A 19,719-nucleotide genomic window follows, 5' to 3' on the forward strand; every position below is an offset into this window, starting at 1 on the left:
AAATGGGGAGATGCCCCTTACCCCCATGGCTAATATGGATAGAAACAATACCAAAAAATGGAGCTCATATATAGGGGATATTGGGCCATTCCCGTGGTTTTTTGTATTTTAATCAGGGTTTTATGCATAAGTCGGTGCCAAATTGTCGTCAAAGGCGAGTAGCGGTTGATCATAGAGATAGAGACCCACCTCTTGGAGATGTCGTGACGGGCTGTTTCTTGGAGATGCCATGAGGCCCTCGTTTAAAGGAGATGCAGGGAGTATCAAGCATGAGACATTTGCTTTGCTGCATCTCATTATTCCAAAAGGTAACAACGTAGCCAAGAAAATTATACTTTATTTTTTTCTCCTAGCAAAATTTAATCCGTGGTTCATGATATGCATATATTATGATGTTTGTGAACTTTGTCATACATATATGGATTTCAATGTTAGACTTTGTCATATATATGAAGGAACCGGCATAAATGGATAAGCATCTCATAATGTCGGTTACTTCAATATGGATAGGACCACCTAAAACGATCACATGTGGTTGTGAATAAAACCATTTGCTGATAATATAGGTGTTTATTTTCACACCATGTTTCTTATCAGGTAGGATTCTTGCGACGTATCGTGTGCTAATATACATTGATGTACATAACTATATATCAATTTGAACTAATATATATTACATTACCAGTCACAATCATGAACGTGTGCGCATACTTCACCAATGTTTCAAATGATAATTGTGAGAAGTGAGATTGTCTATGTCTTGTTCGATTCGGATTCCTGAAATCTCAGTCATACGTATTCATAGTTGGATCAACATTCACCATTTGTAAGACGGAATCAGATAAATCAATTGAGACCTTGATAGACAGCCAAAGGACAGCAGTAGAAGATATCTAAATTGGAAAGTACTAGCAGTATCTAAGAGCACATGCACAACTTTGTGTTGTGCTAAAAGTACGTATACCTTTTGAGCTTAGGATTGTGCAACATAAGGGTCAATTATCTCAGGTTAACAAAACTTCTTGCAGGCAACCAGGAACTAGGTAGCATTAGAGAACTTGGTTTTGGGAGGAGTACGCGAGGCACAAGTACTTCTAGCTAGCTAGCACCGAACCGCTTATAGGGTTTATACTAGATGAAACAGATCATCTCCCCATGGCTTAAGCCGGGAAGCTCCTGCCTCTTTATTTATGGGGCATCCTCCACCGGCCGAGGAGGTGGTCCAAATGGACCAGTAGGTGGCGACATACATGGTTCGGGTTAAGTCTAGGAGGGGCGGCGTAGGATAGCGCGGCTCCGCTCCCCCTCCCTGGTGTATGCGCACATGCACCCATCGCCCCTGCAGAGCGACGTGTGTATTTGTGGCGTTGGGGACGCAGCATTGGATCGCCCTCATTCCGGCCCGTGCTTCTAGTTAGGGTAAACCCGTGGTAACTGCCCCGCCCCGCCCCAAAGTTACCCTCCTTTAAAGTCGAGAGAGAGAGGGCGCGCGACAGGGATGTGTCAAGCGAGATCGACGCAAGAAACCAGCACCGAGCTACAGTAACAGTACCCACCATTGCTCCCCTTTTTCCCCTTGCCTCCACTAATATCCCGCGCCCCCCTCCCGGCTCTCATTATATGCTCGCTGGGGCACCATCGCTCCCCATCCCAAGCCCTATGCGCTAGTAGGTTGCGCGTCAGAACCGCCGCAGGAGGAAGAGCGCAGAGCTGGCTTGCTGATCGGTAGAGCTTTGCTTGATTTTCTTGCTTGCTTGGAAGGAGGAGGAGGAGGAGGAGATCATGGGGAGGGGAAGGGTCGAGCTGAAGCGCATCGAGAACAAGATCAACCGGCAGGTCACCTTCTCCAAGCGCCGCAACGGCCTGCTCAAGAAGGCCTACGAGCTCTCCGTGCTCTGCGACGCCGAGGTGGCGCTTATCATCTTCTCCAGCCGCGGCAAGCTCTACGAGTTCGGCAGCGCCGGGTATACACATACATAAAATCAACGCGCTCCCCTCCCTTGCATCACCGGCTGATTCGCCTTGCAGCATGCAGATCTGCTGTTTCACCTTGCACAATTGCTTCTTTTCTGATGCTTTCTTTTGCCGCTGTTTCGTGGTTTTTGTAGCACGTAGCCGAGCTACGCTTTGTAGTAGTAGTTCCTGCGCTTTGGCTACGCAAAGCTATTTTATTCCTGCTACGTATGCTACTATAGGGGCATGGCGATGTTCTTATAACCCGGAGGGGTGGATCCGTAACTAGCATGAGGCATCTTTTCCGCAGATCTACGAACCCTACACCCTTTACCTCTTTCTTCCAGCTTCTCCGGAGCGGCCATCCTCCGTGCTGGTGTGTGTCAGAGAACACTTTAGTTAATTGCTCAGCTAGTAGAGAGCTGGGATTGTTTTTGTGTGGAGCAATAGAGAAGTCGGGGGGCTGCGAGGGGAAAGGGGAGGTATGCTCTTTCCATTTTGATCCGGGCTATTAAAATACTGCAGTGTAAACGTTCGATTTGGTACTTGTTTTGCCCTGGGCTTGAGGCAGCGCCAGCTGATCTGGCCCGATCTGAGTATACATGTGTCATGAGTTGGTTGCTTGTTCTTCACTCTTCTGCACATCATCTTTCCATCCGATTTCATGCCATGTTCCTCACTAAGGAAATTTTTGTTTTGTTTTGATTTGATTTTATGTCTTTTTTGAGATTCTTGTAGTATGATTTTTTGTCTAAAGAGAGATTTAGATTTTGCCTATCGGGAGAATCTTTAAATCAACATTTTCAGTGCTGAAATCGAGATCCTTCCCCCCTTTTCCCCTTTTTCTTGTTCAATCTCCTTTCGTTGTCTCCTTATCTTGTCTTGGTTCATTTTCTCTAAGGTTCTCTTCATGTATCCACAATCTGGCCGTGTGAAGTTCAAGCAAAAGTAACTTCACCATCTTTCCTTCCCATAATTGATCTTATTCTCAAGCACGCATCAGTTTCCTCTTATGGTAGTGTGGTCAAAAGATGTCGGAAGACAGTGCATTTTGCTTTCCTTCTTGTTCCTTTCCTCATTTTATGCTGATGAGTGCTACCGTAGTACAATTATTAATCGGTCTTTGGAGTTTACTGCTCCTGGAAATTGCTGGCTCTCCCATGTTATTTTTGTATTGCAATTTTCTTCTACTAATGTGGCAGATCTAGTTTCTGTTTGCCTGTTCTATATGTACCGAAGCAGTTCATTTATTACGAAAAAGCAGTTTATTTTCCCATGTTATATCTCCGTTGGGGCAGGATTGATGTTTGGCACTAATATTTTCATTTGCGTATTTGTATTGTGTAAGCGTGGTAGCAAATCGTATACTGAGCATCTTATTTTTATCTAGTGCCAACTAATTAATCCACACTAAGTTTTCTTAGATGGTGGTAATCGTCCAAACTAGATGTAGGACTACGGTCAAGTGTAACTAGTATTTTGATTTGTTCTTTGCTTCTTTGTTCCGGTGGTTCTTGGTTAGGAGCATTCACCTTTGGATCTTTCCTTTTGTTACATCACACTTTCTGTTCTTTTTTTTTTTGGTATGGCTGGTATGTCTTAGTGCAGAACGGTTCTTTGGGAAAGTATGTATACTAGTATTCCTCAAGATTGTTTGAAATATTACAAACATGTGTGCTCTCAAGAAAGTGAGCAGATATCTGTCTATTGCATCATAAGATGAAGCTACTTTCACCAAGCATTTGAGCTTTACTCATGGCACTCATCTAAGAGATAGGCCTAAAGGCCAAAGTCCCAGTAGATCTGGCATGCACGTGTGTTAACTGATATTTAGGATGTCATTGAGTATCTATCCCGGTAGATCTTTCACTCCACTTCTTTCTTCATTTTGTTAATGTGTTATAGTTCATTATCATGTGCTTAGACCATCAAATTGAGGGTACCTTTTCCCTAAAAAAAATTAGGGTGGCTTCATTTCTAGAGCTCTGTGTTAACTGATATGTTCCCCCTTTCTTACAAAATCGATGGTACCTTAATGTGTGCAGCCAATCTACAATAAATATTTTTTTTGTAATAAGAGAAGTACTAAGCATTTACGAAATCCATGTTGGTAACTGTATTGTTTTAAGAAAACATTTATTTTTCTCATGTGACACAGATTTAAGATTTATTTGATTTTCCATAGTAAAAATGAATTTTCTATCATATGACCGAAGATCGTGAATAAATCTTCTAATCTTGGAGTATCGGCGCATCATAGAGGAATTTTGTGCCACATGTGGGGAAGTGCCATATGCGAGCAAACTCACTAAATAACACATATACTACTATTTTGTTAATAAAATATATACATGTCTACTTGCAAAACATATGAAAACTGAGTACACATGCATTGTTCTTGAGCCATATCTAGTTAACAAAAAAAAACTTCTTATGCCGAAACACTACTGTAGTTAATATTAGCTAATTACCTATTGGAATCAAGATGCTCTATACTCTACCGATATGTTTTATTTCCCAAGCATATCTTTTTGTGAGATTTATCAAAGTATCAACGTTTGAAATTCCAGAGAGCTAGAAATTTATTTGTAAATTAAATTTCTTGCGCAGCACAACAAAAACATTGGAAAGATACCAACACTGCTGCTATAATGCTCAAGATTCCAATGGCGCACTATCTGAAACTCAGGTATATATATCTATCAATTGGTCATTGTACCACCATATGATTTTCTTATATCCTGACTCTTTTCAAAATTTTATTTAAATACAGTAATACTAGGTCATATATATCAGATATCGAAGTTCATAACCATCTTAGATAGTTGCTATTTTAAATCAAAAAGAAATAATAATATTCCTTAGTTTAGGTCACTCGATAATATAAGGAGAATTTTCTTTTAGACCACCAGCTGGCTGAGGCATTGGACATTACTTATTTGGTCATGGCTTGTAACTATTTTCTACACATAACATATATGACACGTGCCAAAAAATTCCATCCTTTCATGCATTCATGCTAGCACTTAACGAAGTGAGAAACAATAACATACTGTCTTATTTATGTGGTGACATAAATGTCGAGTTATGGTGGTCCCTTATCTTGAACAAATGATGTATAATAAGTTTCTTGTAAACCTGAAGTTGTTTAATTGTTGAGTTTAATCCATGTACTGGAAACATTAGTCATATTTTAAAATTTTCACTATGCAGTCCACCATCTATCTACTCAATTAATTTCAGAACCCAAACCCAACATAACACCAACATATGTATATATGTTATATATATACCAAGGAACAAATGTCAGTGGTTCAGTACGTATTTAAAAAATGTTCTTAAATGAAGTTCTGGTAAACTAATTTTCACCTCTAAAGAATATATAAGAATTGAAACTTTTGAGAATGAATAGCCTTACCATATCTTTGTTACTATGTCCTTCTGTTCTATCATTTTTCCCCCATGGCATGTCTTGAAAACTAAGGCTCGCGTATTTGAACCTTAATACCATTGGATTGTTATGCTCATCAATCATGCATGTTGTTAACCTCCAGGATTAATTTCATTAGTACGTAGGCGACTTTTGTAATAAGTGCACAGACATTTTTTCTCACTAAAAGCTCTTGGATTCATTATTTGCCTCTCATATATTATGTAGTATCAATGCCACGTTAGTCCAGTAGGACACATAGATTTATTTGTGTATAGTACATGTTAAACAAACTTAAGAGGCTAGACAAACATTATCTTGTGATGCATTATTTCATGTAGCTAAAACCTGTTAAATATTCTGGTTATCTAACTAATTTGGCTGTATATTTCTGCTCTGTAGAGCTGGTACCAGGAAATGTCAAAGCTAAAGGCAAAATTCGAAGCTTTGCAGCGAACTCAGAGGTCCACTTCTAGGCTCTAGCTTCACATCTCATTCACAGAGCGTAGATTCAAATTAAGTGACTAAGATATTTGGATTACATACTCTTTGTGCGCTTATTTTGAGCAGACACTTGCTTGGGGAGGACCTAGGACCGCTCAGCGTGAAAGAACTGCAGCAGCTGGAGAAACAGCTAGAATGTTCTCTGTCACTGGCCAGACAGCGAAAGGTTCAAATATATTCAACTCACATATTTATTCATGTGTTATATGCACCAACTGGCTTGCCAATTAATGAAGTCATTCTTGGATCTATTAATGGCACTGGGATCACAATTGAGGCGTACCATACAGGAAATATGGAATATGGGTACAGAATGACTACCATATATGTTAATGAAAGTTAAAACATAATATAACTGATAAATGTTTGTTATAATTTTTCTAGAGAACTACATTACCCTCTTAGACTTGCTCTCGTTTTCATCTATTCATTGGGATGTAAAAGATATACGTTTTGTCGGAAAAAACAGTTCTAGTAATCTACACTGTACCTGACGATTCAAATCCACTTTCGGTTTTTCTGATGGTACGGTTCAGTGGCTCTAAACAATGTAATAAATTAGTAGCAGATCTCCTTTCCTGCTGTTTTCTTTTAGAAATAGAAAACGTTTACATCGCCCCTGAAGTTTTGAGGCTGTACAGAACAGAACAGCCAAAGCTTAAAATAGTCTATCTTAGAGCAAATACAACATGTTAGATATATGGTGGCGAAACCATCCTGCAAAACTTCTAGCGGTGCTCGGTTTACAAACATTAATAAGGCGAAGGGAGTTACCTAGTCTAGTTCATACCTCAAGGGATGATATGGACCTTTTCAACTGAAAGAGGTAACATGCATATTTGCCATATATTTCATGATTACTAATCACTTGTATGAGTAGCGTTTTAGAGTACTAATTCATGCCATGCAATCTGGCTTTACATACATTTTTTGAAAAATACTTCAATTTGTAGCCACCTAAGAAATGGTTATTTCTAAGTCAGCTATGTTGCACATCTCTCGCAAAAAAAAAAAAGAAGCTAGGTTGCACATCATTGAGTCGACGGGTCTGCAATGGACAAAAAAGATTGTGTGATTTTAGGTCTTAGAAATGTGCAACTGCCTTTTGAACTTCTCTATTATAAGTTGCACATTATTTCTATAAATTACAACCACTTAATTAATTGCTACATAAGGAACCAACATTCAAGATTGTCGACTTAGAAATGACCAATCAAGATTGTCGACCTAGAAATGACTACATGTTAGTCGCCTGAGAAATAGTCATGCCGAATTAAAAAATGTTCCAAAACAAATAATGGATATCATTATACATGAACGGTATAAAAAGGAACTGGTGCCCTTTGGTGCAAATGCACACCATGCAAGATTGGCTACATTATTTTTGCATATTTCCCTAACCGAATTTCCAATAGTTTATGCATGAAGTTTTCATGTACCGTGGTGCTTGGGAATACATCATTCTAAGCACATGATGTTCATGCGCACATATATGTATGTCAAAATCCATTTAAATTTCACAGCTGTATTGTTCTATGATCTGTCCAAATGGATTTAAAAGATAAGGAATATTACAAGTAGATATATATGCATAACTTCAGAAACTGAAGACATCTTTATTGCTTTAATTAGCTTACTGGCCGATGGAAAATTGTTATTCCCGTCAAAATGAAGTATGGGAAATAAATGGTTATTCTTTGCTTTGTTCATTCAACTACCAATTCAATACTTACCAAGTTATCGGTTCGCAGACACAACTTATGATGGAGCAGGTGGAGGAACTTCGGAGGAAGGTATGCAACATAGCAGCATGGGCGAGCCCTTACTTGTACATGTTTGTGTGTGTGTGCGCTACTGCTAGTTATCTACTGCTTCGCTCTTCTACTAGGATGACTTGCATTGCCGTAGCTTTGTCAATGTAGCTAGCTATCTAGGGACGTATTGCAAAAAAAGACATTTTGGCAGAGCCTTTGACCGCATATCTATGTATGAGCCAGCAGCTTGCTCGTTCACCCTCTTGTAGATATCTTTATTGCACCCGAGAATCAGTGGATTTTTGTAACATACAGAGGAACTTTACCAACATACAATTCACCGGATGTACTTGCTACATGCAGGAGCGTCAGCTGGGAGACATCAACAGGCAACTCAAGCACAAGGTTAATAAATAGTTCACACATGTTATTATTCCTATTTGAACTGCACACACAGAACACTAACTGCATTCGCATCTGTATTCCTTTTTAACTGTTGGCTTTGCTACTTGTTGCCGAGTCTGCAGCTCGACGCTGAAGGCAGCAACAGCAACAACTACAGGGCCATGCAGCAGATCACCTGGGCTGCCGGCACCGTCGTGGATGAAGGCGCCGCCGCATATCACATGCAGCAGCAGCAGCAGCAGCAGCACCCTAATCATTCCGCTGCTATGGACTGTGAACCCACTCTGCAAATTGGGTACCTACGATCGAGCACCTTGCATCCACCTGTTCCATCTCCCATGCATGCAACTGAACTGATTATCTATGCCGCAGGTACCCTCATCAGTTCGCGGCTCCTGATCAGGCAGCCAATAATATTCCACGGAGCAGCGCCCCCGGAGGGGAGAACAACTTCATGCTGGGGTGGGTTCTCTGAGCTACCGAGCTGCTAGCGCAGCTGGTTAGCTTGTCTGCCCATCAGCCAAGAAACCAAATAAAATGCGTGTGCTGCTCCCGCATGCTCTACACGAGAAGTACCCTGCGTGGCGCGTGCCTCTTTCTTTATTTTTACTCGTTGTTTGTGTGTGTAAGAAGTAAGAACCAAGAACCACTTCTATATTTTGAGTATTTGAACTACTACATGGGTCTTGTAAAACACTTGCAAGTTCCAAGCTGTCCATGCATGCATGCCAAGTTATCTACCAGTAAAACTATAATTTGTGGACAATTATTGCTCATGCGTGTTTCATCATTTGTTTGAACTAAGTGGACTAGCAGTACTTGCGCATGGGACTCAATAAGTAGTGACCCCCACCCCCACCCAAAAAGAAGTTGATAAACAATTGCTATACGTGTGCAACTTTCTTGCCAAGGAACAACACGCCAATCTTCTTTTTGAATCACATCCAGAATGTGCCGTTGAGCTCTTCAATGCGATGACAAGGACATACCAAAGGCTGATTACTATTCTTTCGAGAATATGTGCGAATTATTGTACTGTTGCACAATTGGAATCATAACTTGCCACAATTAAGTGTAAGGTAGAATGTCGTGTGTACTCATCACTTATCCGTTGATTGGTGTGTGTGCGCGCGGGTGTCCAATGACTTTTTTTTTAATTATTCAGAGTCATCAACTTGCAAACATGTATGGCCATCTTGATCATATCCATAAAAAACTCTACTACAAATCTGATGTCGGATTTTTTATCATGGCAAATCAAACATTTTTCATTCCAAATTATGTTCTCCGAGGATGGCAAGTTTAGTTGGCTAGCATGGCATATCCACCTCAGTTCACTTTTTGTCGAAAAATTGCCATGCTTGCAAACTAAATTTGCCATCATTGTGCCAATATAAATTGCCATGAAAAACGTCAAATTTGTCATGCCTAAAAATCTGACGTCAGATTTTTTGTGTTTCCACATTGGTGCTGATAGTGCCTAGTTGAGCAAGCAGGGGTGATTAATCAGAGGTTGCACGTAGGTTCCAAGAAGTGGAATAGTTTGCTTTCAATTGCACCTTCGTTGATTAGATTTTTATTTTTGAAACAATGAGCCTCCTCGTCGATTTACATTAAAGAAATTGCCACAAAGTTTTACAACAGAAACAAAGATAAAAGAACGAACAGAACCACAGGAAGCTAACGACAGACTAGTTTCTTAGTCACAATAAAGGCGAAAGGCCCAACAAACCTGGCACCAAAATGAGGGAGAAGAAAGACCTGATCACGTAGGGTCAACATAAGCGTTACAACCATGGCTTCTGGCATAAATTTCTTCAATCACCCTCTTGATCAAAGCCACCCCTTGCTAAGTTCTGCCTCTATCTTATCTTTGCAAGACACTGCAAGCATTTAGATAGTAGCACAGGTGATACACCACATAAGCATGGCCATCGGGAAAGTTCCAATCAAAGCATGCACTATTCCTAGTCTTCCAAATGGTCTAGCAAATGGTGACCCCTCTACACCGAACAAGTTCTCTCTGATCTCTGGGAAAATTCTCGATCAACCCACCCACCAAATCCTTGAGCTTACCTATGGATTTTGGAATACCAAAAGCACAAATCACCACTTGCAAGACTAGTTTGGCTAGAGCACATTAAAAAAAAGATGATCAGTACTTTCGCTAGTAGAAAACCTACCTTTGATCCGGAGCATTAGTCCTGGCCGGGTTTGGGTCCAGGACTAATCTGAGCATTAGTCCCGGTTCCAACGGCCAGGAGCGGACGCGGGCACGGCCAGGATTACTCCTGGTTCAAATGGGACCTCTAGTACCGGTTGGTGATACCAACCGGGACTAAAGGGGTTGCGGCAGGCTGAGGCCCCTGCGAGCCACTTTAGTCCCGATTGTATCACCAACCGGGACTAAAGATATTCCTATATAAAGTTGCTTTGTCTAGAGTCCAAGCTTCTCCTTTCTCTCCTCTCTGTTTCCTTCCCCTAGCTCGAGCTCGTCCTTCCTTTTTGCCAAAATTTGTCAAGATTGGAGGCACCCCATCTATCAGGTTCTAAAAGGTTAGCAACTTCATCCTTTCATCTCTCATTGCTAGTTTAGCTCGTTTCATGCTCTATAAGTATAGTGATTTGTGGGTTTTAGTTTGAGAGTAATTATGTGGGAGTTTATTTGATTTATATGCAATTTGAGCTCAAATTAACTTTTTAGTTTGCATACGTGTAGGTGTGGTTTACTTAGTGTCTTCCCGTCCCCGTCCTCACTTTCATCGATCGCTTGCGTCATCTTGTTGCCGGCACCACCTTGGTGAGTCTCTTGTTCTTATTCTTTTTGTAAAAAAAAATCTTATTTGTATGATTTAGATAATTACTTGTATAGTTTTCTTACTTGTACGATTGTTTGTTATATATAGTGCCATGGTTTTGGTATCCGTCCCCGTCGACCCTCTTCCGATTTATGATCGGATGTGATATATTATCTTTTATAACTATTTTTTTCATTTCATGTTTATGACAATAATGCCTATCAAGTTGACATAGATATTTTTATCTAGGAGGTATGTGAACGGGAAATTGCAACCGACCCTCTTGTCGAGAAATTAAATTTAGTTGAAAAAAATGATTATTTGAAATAAATATTGAAAAGAATTGAAGAAGATAAGACGAAAGTGGAGTTGTATGTTGCCGATGTCGTCGATGATCACAAGATTAAGAAGGATGCAATGTGCTTGAAGATTAGAAAGATTAGAAAATATGCCATTAATAAAGAGGCTTGGTATCATTATGTTGTTGGATCATTTATTATCTTAGTTGCGATTTTGATCGTGTTTGTTGTTGCATTTAAATGTTTAGCTAGATAGTTGTATGTTGGTTTTATGGGAAGTATGTATGAACTTGTATTAATTTGGTCACTTCTATGTTGTGTAATGATGATGAGTCGGCAATGGATGTACAATGACCGACGCTCTCTCGAGTTCATTAATGGTGTGCATAGTTTTCTGCATGTGGCTGAGGCAAACAAGCGGAATGGTTTTATGTGTTGTATTAATGGCATTGCAATGGATGTACGAGAATTTGAATGCATGCCCGATATGCAGTGCATTGCGCTATAAGATCAGCCGCGATGACTCTGGTGATGTTGAGGGCGAGCACCCCAGGAAGAGGGTTCTTGCCAAGGTGATGTGGTATGATCCTACAATATCACGGTTGAAACGTTTATTCCAAAACAAAGATCATGCCAAGTTGTTGCGATAGGACAAAGAAGACTGAAAGAAGGACGGGATGTTGAGAGTACTCGCTAATGGATCGCAGTGGAGATAAATCGAGAGAAAGTGTCCGGAGTTTGCAGATGACGCAAGGAACTTATGGTTTGGTATAAGTATGAATGGCATGAATCCTTTTGGGGAGCAGAGCAGCAGTCATAGCACCTGGCATGTGACTCTATGTATCTATAACCTTTCTCCTTAGTTGTGCATGAAGCAGAAGTTCATTACGATGTCAGTGCTCATCCAAGGCCCTAAGCAACCTGGCAAAGACATTGATGTGTATCTAAGGCTATTAGTTGAAGAACTTCTATAGTTGTGGGATATAAAAGGTGTACATGTGTGGGATAATCACAAACAACAGGAATTTGACCTACGAGTGTTGATGTTTGTAACCATCAATGATTGGCCTGCTCTTAGTAACCTTTCAGGACAGACAAACAAGGGATACAATGCATGCACGCACTATTTAGATGAGACTGAAAGTATATATTTGGATAAATGTAAGAAGAATGTGTACCTGGGACATCTGAAGGAAATATGCCCTAGAGGCAATAATAAAGTTGTTATTTATATTTCCTTATATCATGATAAATGTTTATTATTCATGCTAGAATTGTATTAACCGGAAACTTGATACATGTGTGAATACATGGACAAACAGAGTGTCCCTAGTACGTCTCTACTTGACTAGCTCGTTAATCAACGATGGTTAAGTTTCCTAGCCATAGACATGTGTTGTCATTTGATGAACGGGATCACATCATTAGAGAATGATGTGATGGACAAGACCCATCTATTAGCTTAGCACTATGATCATTTAGTTTATTGCTATTGCTTTCTTCATGACATATACATGTTCCTATAACTATGAGATTATGCAACTCCCGAATACCGGAGGAACACTTAGTGTGCTATCAAATGTCACAACGTAACTGGGTGATTATAAAGATGCTCTACAGGTGTCTCCGATGGTGTTTGTTGAGTTGGCATAGATCGAGATTAGATTTGTCATTCCGAGTGTCGAAGAGGTATCTCAAGGCCCTCTCGGTAATGCACATCACTATAAGCCTTGCAAGCAATGTGACTAATGAGTTATTTGCGGGATGATGCATTACGAAACGAGTAAAGAGACTTGCTGGTAACGAGATTGAACTAGGTATGATGATACCGACGATCGAATCTCGGGCAAGTAACATACCGATGCCAAAGGGAACAACGTATATTGTTGTTCCATTTGACTGATAAAGATCTGCGTAGAATATGTAGGAGCCAATATGAGCATCCAGGTTCCGCTATTGGTTATTGATCGGAGATGTGTCTCGGTCATGTCTACATAGTTCTTGAACCCGTAGGGTCCGCACGCTTAACGTTCGATGGCGATTTATATTTTGAGTTATGTGATTTGATGTACCTAAGGTTGTTCGGAGTCCCGGGTGAGATCACGGACATGACGAGGAGTCTCGAAATGGTCGAGAGGTAAAGATCGATATATTGGAAGGCTATATTCGGACCTCGGAAAGGTTCCGAGTGATTCGGGTATTTTTCGGAGAACCGAGGAGTTACAGGAATTCACCGGGGGAAGTATTAGGCCTTATTTGGGCTTTAGTGGAAAGGAGAGAAGGGCCACAAGGGGAGGCAGCATGCCCCCCATGGGCTGGTCCGAATTGGACTAGGAGGGGGCGGCGCCCCCCTCTTTCCTTCTCCCTCTCCCTCTCCTTCCTTCTTCTCCTACTTGGAATAGGAAAGGGGGAAACCTACTCCCACTAAGAGTAGGAATCCCCCCCTTAGGCGCACCCCTTGAGGCCGGCCCTCCTCCTCCTCCCCTCCTTTATATACGGGGGAGGGGGCATCCCATAGACACACAAGATTTGTCTTAGCCGATGCGGTGCCCCCTCCATAGTTTTCCACCTCGGTCATATTGTCGTAGTGCTTAGGCGAAGACCTGCGTCGGTAACTTCATCATCACCGTCATCACGCCATCGTGCTGACGAAACTCTCCCTCGACCTCAGCTGGATCTAGAGATCGTGGGACGTCACCGAGCTGAACGTGTTCAGATCGCGGAGTTGTCGTACCTTCGGTGCTAGAATCGATCAGATCGTGAAGACGTATGACTACATCAACCGCGTTGTCATAATGCTTCCGCTTTCGGTCTACGAGGGTACATGGACAACACTCTCCCCTCTCGTTGCTATGCATCACCTAGATGGATCTTGCGTGTGCGTAGGAAATTTTTGAAATTACTGTGTTCCCCAATAGTGGCATCTAAGCCAGGTCTATGCGTAGATGTTATATGCACGAGCATAACACAAAGGAGTTGTGGGCGTGGGTATATACATATTGCTTGCCATCACTAGTTGATTCCTTATTCAGTGGTATTGTTGGATGAAGCGGCTCAAACCGACATTACGCGTACACTGACGCTGACGCGAGACTGGTTCTACCGACGTGCTTCACACACAGGTGGCTAGTGGGTGTCTATTTCTCCAACTTTAGTTGAATCGGATTCAATGAACAGGGTTCTTTCTGAAGATCAAAAAGCAATCACTATACCGCGTTGTGGTTTTTGATGTGTAGGTAAGAACGGTTCTTGCTAAGCCCGTAGTAGCCACGTAAAACTTGCAACAACAAAATAGAGGACGTCTAACTTGTTTTTGCAGGGCATGTTGTGATGTGACATGGTCAAGACATGATTATATAAATTGTTGTATGAGATGATCATGTTTTGTAACACAGTTATCGGCAACTGGCAGGAGCCATATGGTTGTCGCTTTTATTGTATAAGATGCAAGCGTCATATAATTGCTTTACTTTATCGCTATGCGATAGCAATAGTTGCAAAAGCAATAGTTGGCGAGACGACCATGTGACGACACATTGATAAAGATCAAGATGATGGAGATCATGGTGTCATGCCAATGACGATGGAGATCAAAGGCACAAGATGATGATGGCCATATCATGTCACATATTTTGATTGCATGTGATGTTTATCTATTATGCATCCTATTTTGCTTAGTACGACGGTAGCATTATGAGATGATCCCTTACTAAAATTTGAAGGTATAAGTGTTCTCCCTGAGTATGCACCGTTGCGACAGTTCATCGTGCCGAGACACCACGTGATGATTGAGTGTGATAAGCTCTACGTTCACATACAACGGGTGCAAGCCAGTTTTGCACATGCAGAATACTCGGGTTAAACTTGACGAGCCTAGCATATGCAGATATAGCCTTGGAACACTAAGACCGAAAGGTCAAGCGTAATCTTATAGTAGATATGATCAACATAGTGATGTTCACCATTGAAAGCTACTCCATCTCACGTGATGATCGGACATGGTTTAGTTGATATGGATCACGTGATCACTTAGATGATTAGAGGGATGTCTATTTAAGTGGGAGTTCTTAAGTAATATGATTAATTGAACTTAAATTTATCATGAACTTAGTCCAGATAGTATTTGCATATCTATGTTGTAGATCAATTGCTCGCATGTAGCTTCCCCGTTTTATTTATGATATGTTCCTAGAGAAAACTATGTTGAAAGATGTTAGTAGCAATAATGCGGATTAGCTCCATGATTTGAGGATTATCCTCATTGCTGCACAGAAGAATTATGTCCTTGATGCACCGCTAGGTGAAAAACCTATTGCAGGAGCAGATGCAGACGTTATGAACTTTTGGCAAGCTCGGTATGATGACTACTTGATAGTTTAGTGTGCCATGCTTTAAGGCTTAGAACCGGGAATTCAAAAATGTTTTGAACGCCGCAGAGCATATAAGATGTTCCAAGATCTGAAATTGGTATTTCAGACTCATGCCCGAGTCGAGAGGTATGAGACCTCTGACAAGTACTTTGCCTACAAGATGGAGGAGAATAGCTCAACCTGTGAGCATGTGCCAGAATGTCTGAGTACTACAATCACTTGAATCAAGTGGGAGTTAATCTTCCAGATGGGAAAGTGATTGGCAGAGTTCTCTAGTCACTATCACCAAGTTACTGGGACTTCGTGATGAACTATATTATGCAAGGGATGACGAAAACGATTCCCGAGCTCTTCGTGATGCTGAAATCAACGAAAGTAGAAATCAAGAAAAGCATCAAATGTTGATGGTTAACAAGACCACTAGTTTCAAGTAAAAGGGCAAGGGAAAGAAAGGGAACTTCAAGAAGAATGGCAAGCAAGTTGTCACTCCCATGAAGAAGCCCAAATCTAGACCCAAGCCTGAAACTGAGTGCTTCTACTTCAAAGGAAATGGTCACTGGAAGTGGAACTGCCCTAGATATTTGGCGGATAAAAAGGATGGCAAAGTGAACAAAGGTATATTTGATATACATGTTATTGATGTGTACTTTACTAGTGTTTATAGCAACCCCTCAGTATTTGATATTGGTTCAGTTGCTAAGAGTAGTAACTCGAAATGGGAGTTGCAAAATAAACAGAGACTAGTTAAGGGCGAGGTGATGATGTAAGTTGGAAGTGATTCTAAGGTTGATAAGATCACCATGGCAGACTCCATTTACCTTTGGGATTAGTGTTGAACCTAAAATAAATGTTATTTGGTGTTTGCGTTGAGCATAAATATGATTGGATCATGTTTATTGCAATACAGTTATTCATTTAAGTCACAGAATAATTGTTGTTCTATTTACATGAATAAAACCTTCTATGGTCATACACTCAATATAAATGGTTTATTGAATCTCGATCGTAGTGATACACATGTTCATAATATTGAAGCCAAAAAGATGCAAAGTTAATAATGATAGTGCAAATTATATGTGGCACTGCCATTAAGATCATATTGGTGTAAAGTGCATGAAGAAACTCCATGCTGATGGACTTTTGGAATCACTTGATTATGAATCACTTCATGCTTGCGAACCATGCCTCCACTACAAAAAAATACACTTCCGTGATGATACGTGTTTGTCACAGTAGGTCGCGTTTTTTTGTCATGCATGTACACCCATGACAATTTTATGACAGAATCAAGATAGTCATACCTGTGCTGTCGTAGAAGTGTTCCATGACATTACCAAAATTATCATCACGGAAGTGTCCACTTCCATGATGATAAATCACGCGTCACAGAAGTGCTTTCGTCAAGGGTGACTGACACGTGGCATCCATCATAATGGAACGCTGTTAAGCTATCGGGTCCGGTTTTGGATCCGATAACCCGCTAACAGTGCCGACCAATGGGGATTTTCCACGTGTAAAATAATCATTGGCTAGAGGAAACACGTGTCGGCTCACCGTTGGGACAGATGTCATCCACTCATTGGACCGAAGGCGCCTATGATACGTCGACACGTGGCACGGCCGAACAGAGGCCCATTCCTGTGAAAAGTTCGGCCTGTTTGACTTGGTCAAAAGGTGGCGGGCCGGCCCACGGAAAGTCTGTTAACGGCCTGTTCGCATATAGCCCATTTACAGCCCGCTAACCCAGGGCCCGTGATGACCTATCCGAATTAGGCCTAGTAGCGTCATCTGGGCCGTCCAATATGATTCCAGCCCATTTTAAGTTCCGGCCCATGTATGGCCCATGACGTCTTTCGACCCATATGAAGCCCTTCCTAACTCTTGGCCCATTAATGGCCCATGGTGAAACTAGCCCGTAATGAACAGTGTATCACTTTATACCCATTAACGGCCCATTAGTCCATTAGGACGTTTGCAGCTCATGTTATCTTTTGGCCTTCTCAGGGCCCATTTATTCTTGGACTCATTTCCAACATTCGGTTACTTCCGGCCCGTTACTGCCATTTTCTGCTTGTGGGCCAAATTCAGTCCGTGGTTACAATAGGCTCGTTTGTGGCCTGTTAATACGTTGGGCCGTTTTCATAGCGTCATCAAATACGGCCTATTAACGACGGCCCGTTATGGTCGGCCCATGAACGGACGACTCCAACTCTAGCCCGTTTACAGCCATAATGCGATCTGTTTTTGGCCCATATTTGGCCAATCGATCATACGGCCCGTATAAGGCCCATTGATGATACGGCCCGTAGAAGGCCCATTGTTTCTACGGCCTGTAGAAGGCCCATTGTTTCTATGGCATGTAGGAGGCCCAGTGTCACTACAGTAAATATGTAGCCCATGGCCTGTTAAAGGCGGGAAACTACTATAGGTTTAGACCCGCTAATGGCCCAAGATGATTATAGGCCCACGTTTTGGTCCATATGAGTAACGGGTCGACACGAAGACCGACAACATTGAGATCCACTGAACCTTCCAGCCTAAATTACAGCATACTGACCAAAGAATAAACCTAGACTATACAATAAAGAAATTACGGCATATTACATCCACTGGGAATCAAAGTTCGCCACCGGTGATAATAAAGCGCAACATGACCGCGGATTACATACACTGGGCATCAAAGGTCGCCACCAGTGCACTCAAATGCGCCGACAAAAGAATATACAAAACTGAGAGCACTCCAGAAGGCACTAGACCTGGAAAGGTCGGGCCCCGCAAGCTGCCGAACAAGCTGATGAGACCTCAGTTGTGTCAATGATAGATGCTTCATCCCTAGCTGTATGGCACCATAGTGCACAAGGCAGTCCCCTGACATCTTCATTACATCTTTGACTTCAAGTCGGAGCTGAGCTGAAGCAAGCCTTTCTGCTTTAAGTTGAGACTAAAGAAGTCGAACTGATTGAGGCAGCGACTACACAGCGGTTGTCTCACACCTGCTGGTGAGTAGCTTCAACTCACTGTATTCATCAAGATAGGACCTTGGGGTCATCTCGCTGTCCTCAAGATGGTTTGGCTCACTATCTTTCCTAAAGTTCTGCCTGGCATAAGAGATACGACTCTGAAAGAGAAACAAGGAGACACGTAACAGGTTTAACAATTATATAAGAAAATAAATGGATTTGTTCTACATAAGGAACATGTTTTAACAACTACAATTTAAAACTGGTAGTTGTTGCAAACATCCAATCAGATGTAAATACAAGTGGACGAAATGATGCCTATCCAAATCTGTACTAGAACAAAGTTTGAAGGCTTGAGAAGGATGAACTTACATTACATGTTAACACGGGCTGGACAAAGCCCTTCTCCATGTTGATGGAAGGATAATTCAATAAATTCCCCAAAGAAAATTCTTTATAAGCATTGCCATTATTCTACATTTTGCAAAGAGTAAATATAGATCAAATAATATTGGAAGAAATAGAGGACAATGAAGCTCAGGTGCAGACTGATGATACATAATCAAATAGCAATTAATTAAGTACATCGTTACAAGGCAAAAGGTACTGACAAGAGGAATGGAGACATCAACGTGTGAAGTGGCATTGGCTTTATTCAACATTTTGGTAAGAGTAAATGTAGATATGATAATTTGGAGAAAGTGGAGGGCAGGGCAGATAAGATGCAGAGTAATGCTAGACAATCAACTATCTCGCGATGCATGTATAGTAATACCACCATCGTCCGTTATTACTTGTCGCTCAAATGGATGTATCTAGCACTATTAAGTTCTAAATACATCCAATTGATCAACAATTAATTCGATACAGAGGGAGTGCATGACAACAGGTACTTACATGAGCAATCCAAAACTTCATAACCATTGTGTTAATTCTACATTTATATAAGAGTAAATATAGATCTTATAATTTCAAGCAAAGGGAGGATAAAGAAGCGAACATTTACAGTGATGCTACATAATCAAACAGCAATGAGTGTAAGTATGCTGACAAAGGGCAAGAGGTACTGATAAGAGCAATGCAGAGTCCAGTATTGTCGTGAGATCCTATGATCCTTTGAGCAAGGAGATTCATCTGAAATTATTTTTCATACAAGAGATAAGGTAAGGCACATGTAGAAATTTGGGAGTTCAAATTTTGAATTGATATCATAGACAGTACCTGACGCTGGGCTCTTAGCAGTTCT

General features: G+C 41.2%; 1 protein-coding gene across 1 annotated transcript; it reads left to right on the forward strand.

Moving 5' to 3' along the window:
- Positions 1-1,782: 1,782 nt before the first annotated feature.
- On the forward strand, positions 1,783-8,815 carry LOC119317442 (MADS-box transcription factor 6-like). The gene is made up of 8 exons (XM_037591902.1): positions 1,783-1,964; positions 4,564-4,642; positions 5,786-5,847; positions 5,954-6,053; positions 7,639-7,680; positions 8,005-8,046; positions 8,169-8,341; positions 8,419-8,815. The coding sequence occupies exons 1-8, from the start codon at positions 1,783-1,785 to the stop codon at positions 8,519-8,521; spliced, it is 783 nt and encodes a 260-aa protein (XP_037447799.1). The 3' UTR covers positions 8,522-8,815.
- The last annotated feature ends 10,904 nt before the right edge of the window (positions 8,816-19,719 follow it).

The sequence above is a fragment of the Triticum dicoccoides genome, chromosome 6A, assembly GCF_002162155.2.
Source record: "Triticum dicoccoides isolate Atlit2015 ecotype Zavitan chromosome 6A, WEW_v2.0, whole genome shotgun sequence".
NCBI lineage: Eukaryota > Viridiplantae > Streptophyta > Magnoliopsida > Poales > Poaceae > Triticum > Triticum dicoccoides.

Bases quoted from the DNA above. Each gene is read 5' to 3' on its own strand.
- LOC119317442 (XM_037591902.1), top strand. From the start codon at position 1,783: ATGGGGAGGGGAAGGGTCGAGCTGAAGCGCATCGAGAACAAGATCAAC. The intron at 4,643-5,785 runs GTATATATATCT...TCTGCTCTGTAG, and splicing joins GCGCACTATCTGAAACTCAG to AGCTGGTACCAGGAAATGTC. The intron at 5,848-5,953 runs GTCCACTTCTAG...TATTTTGAGCAG, and splicing joins GCTTTGCAGCGAACTCAGAG to ACACTTGCTTGGGGAGGACC.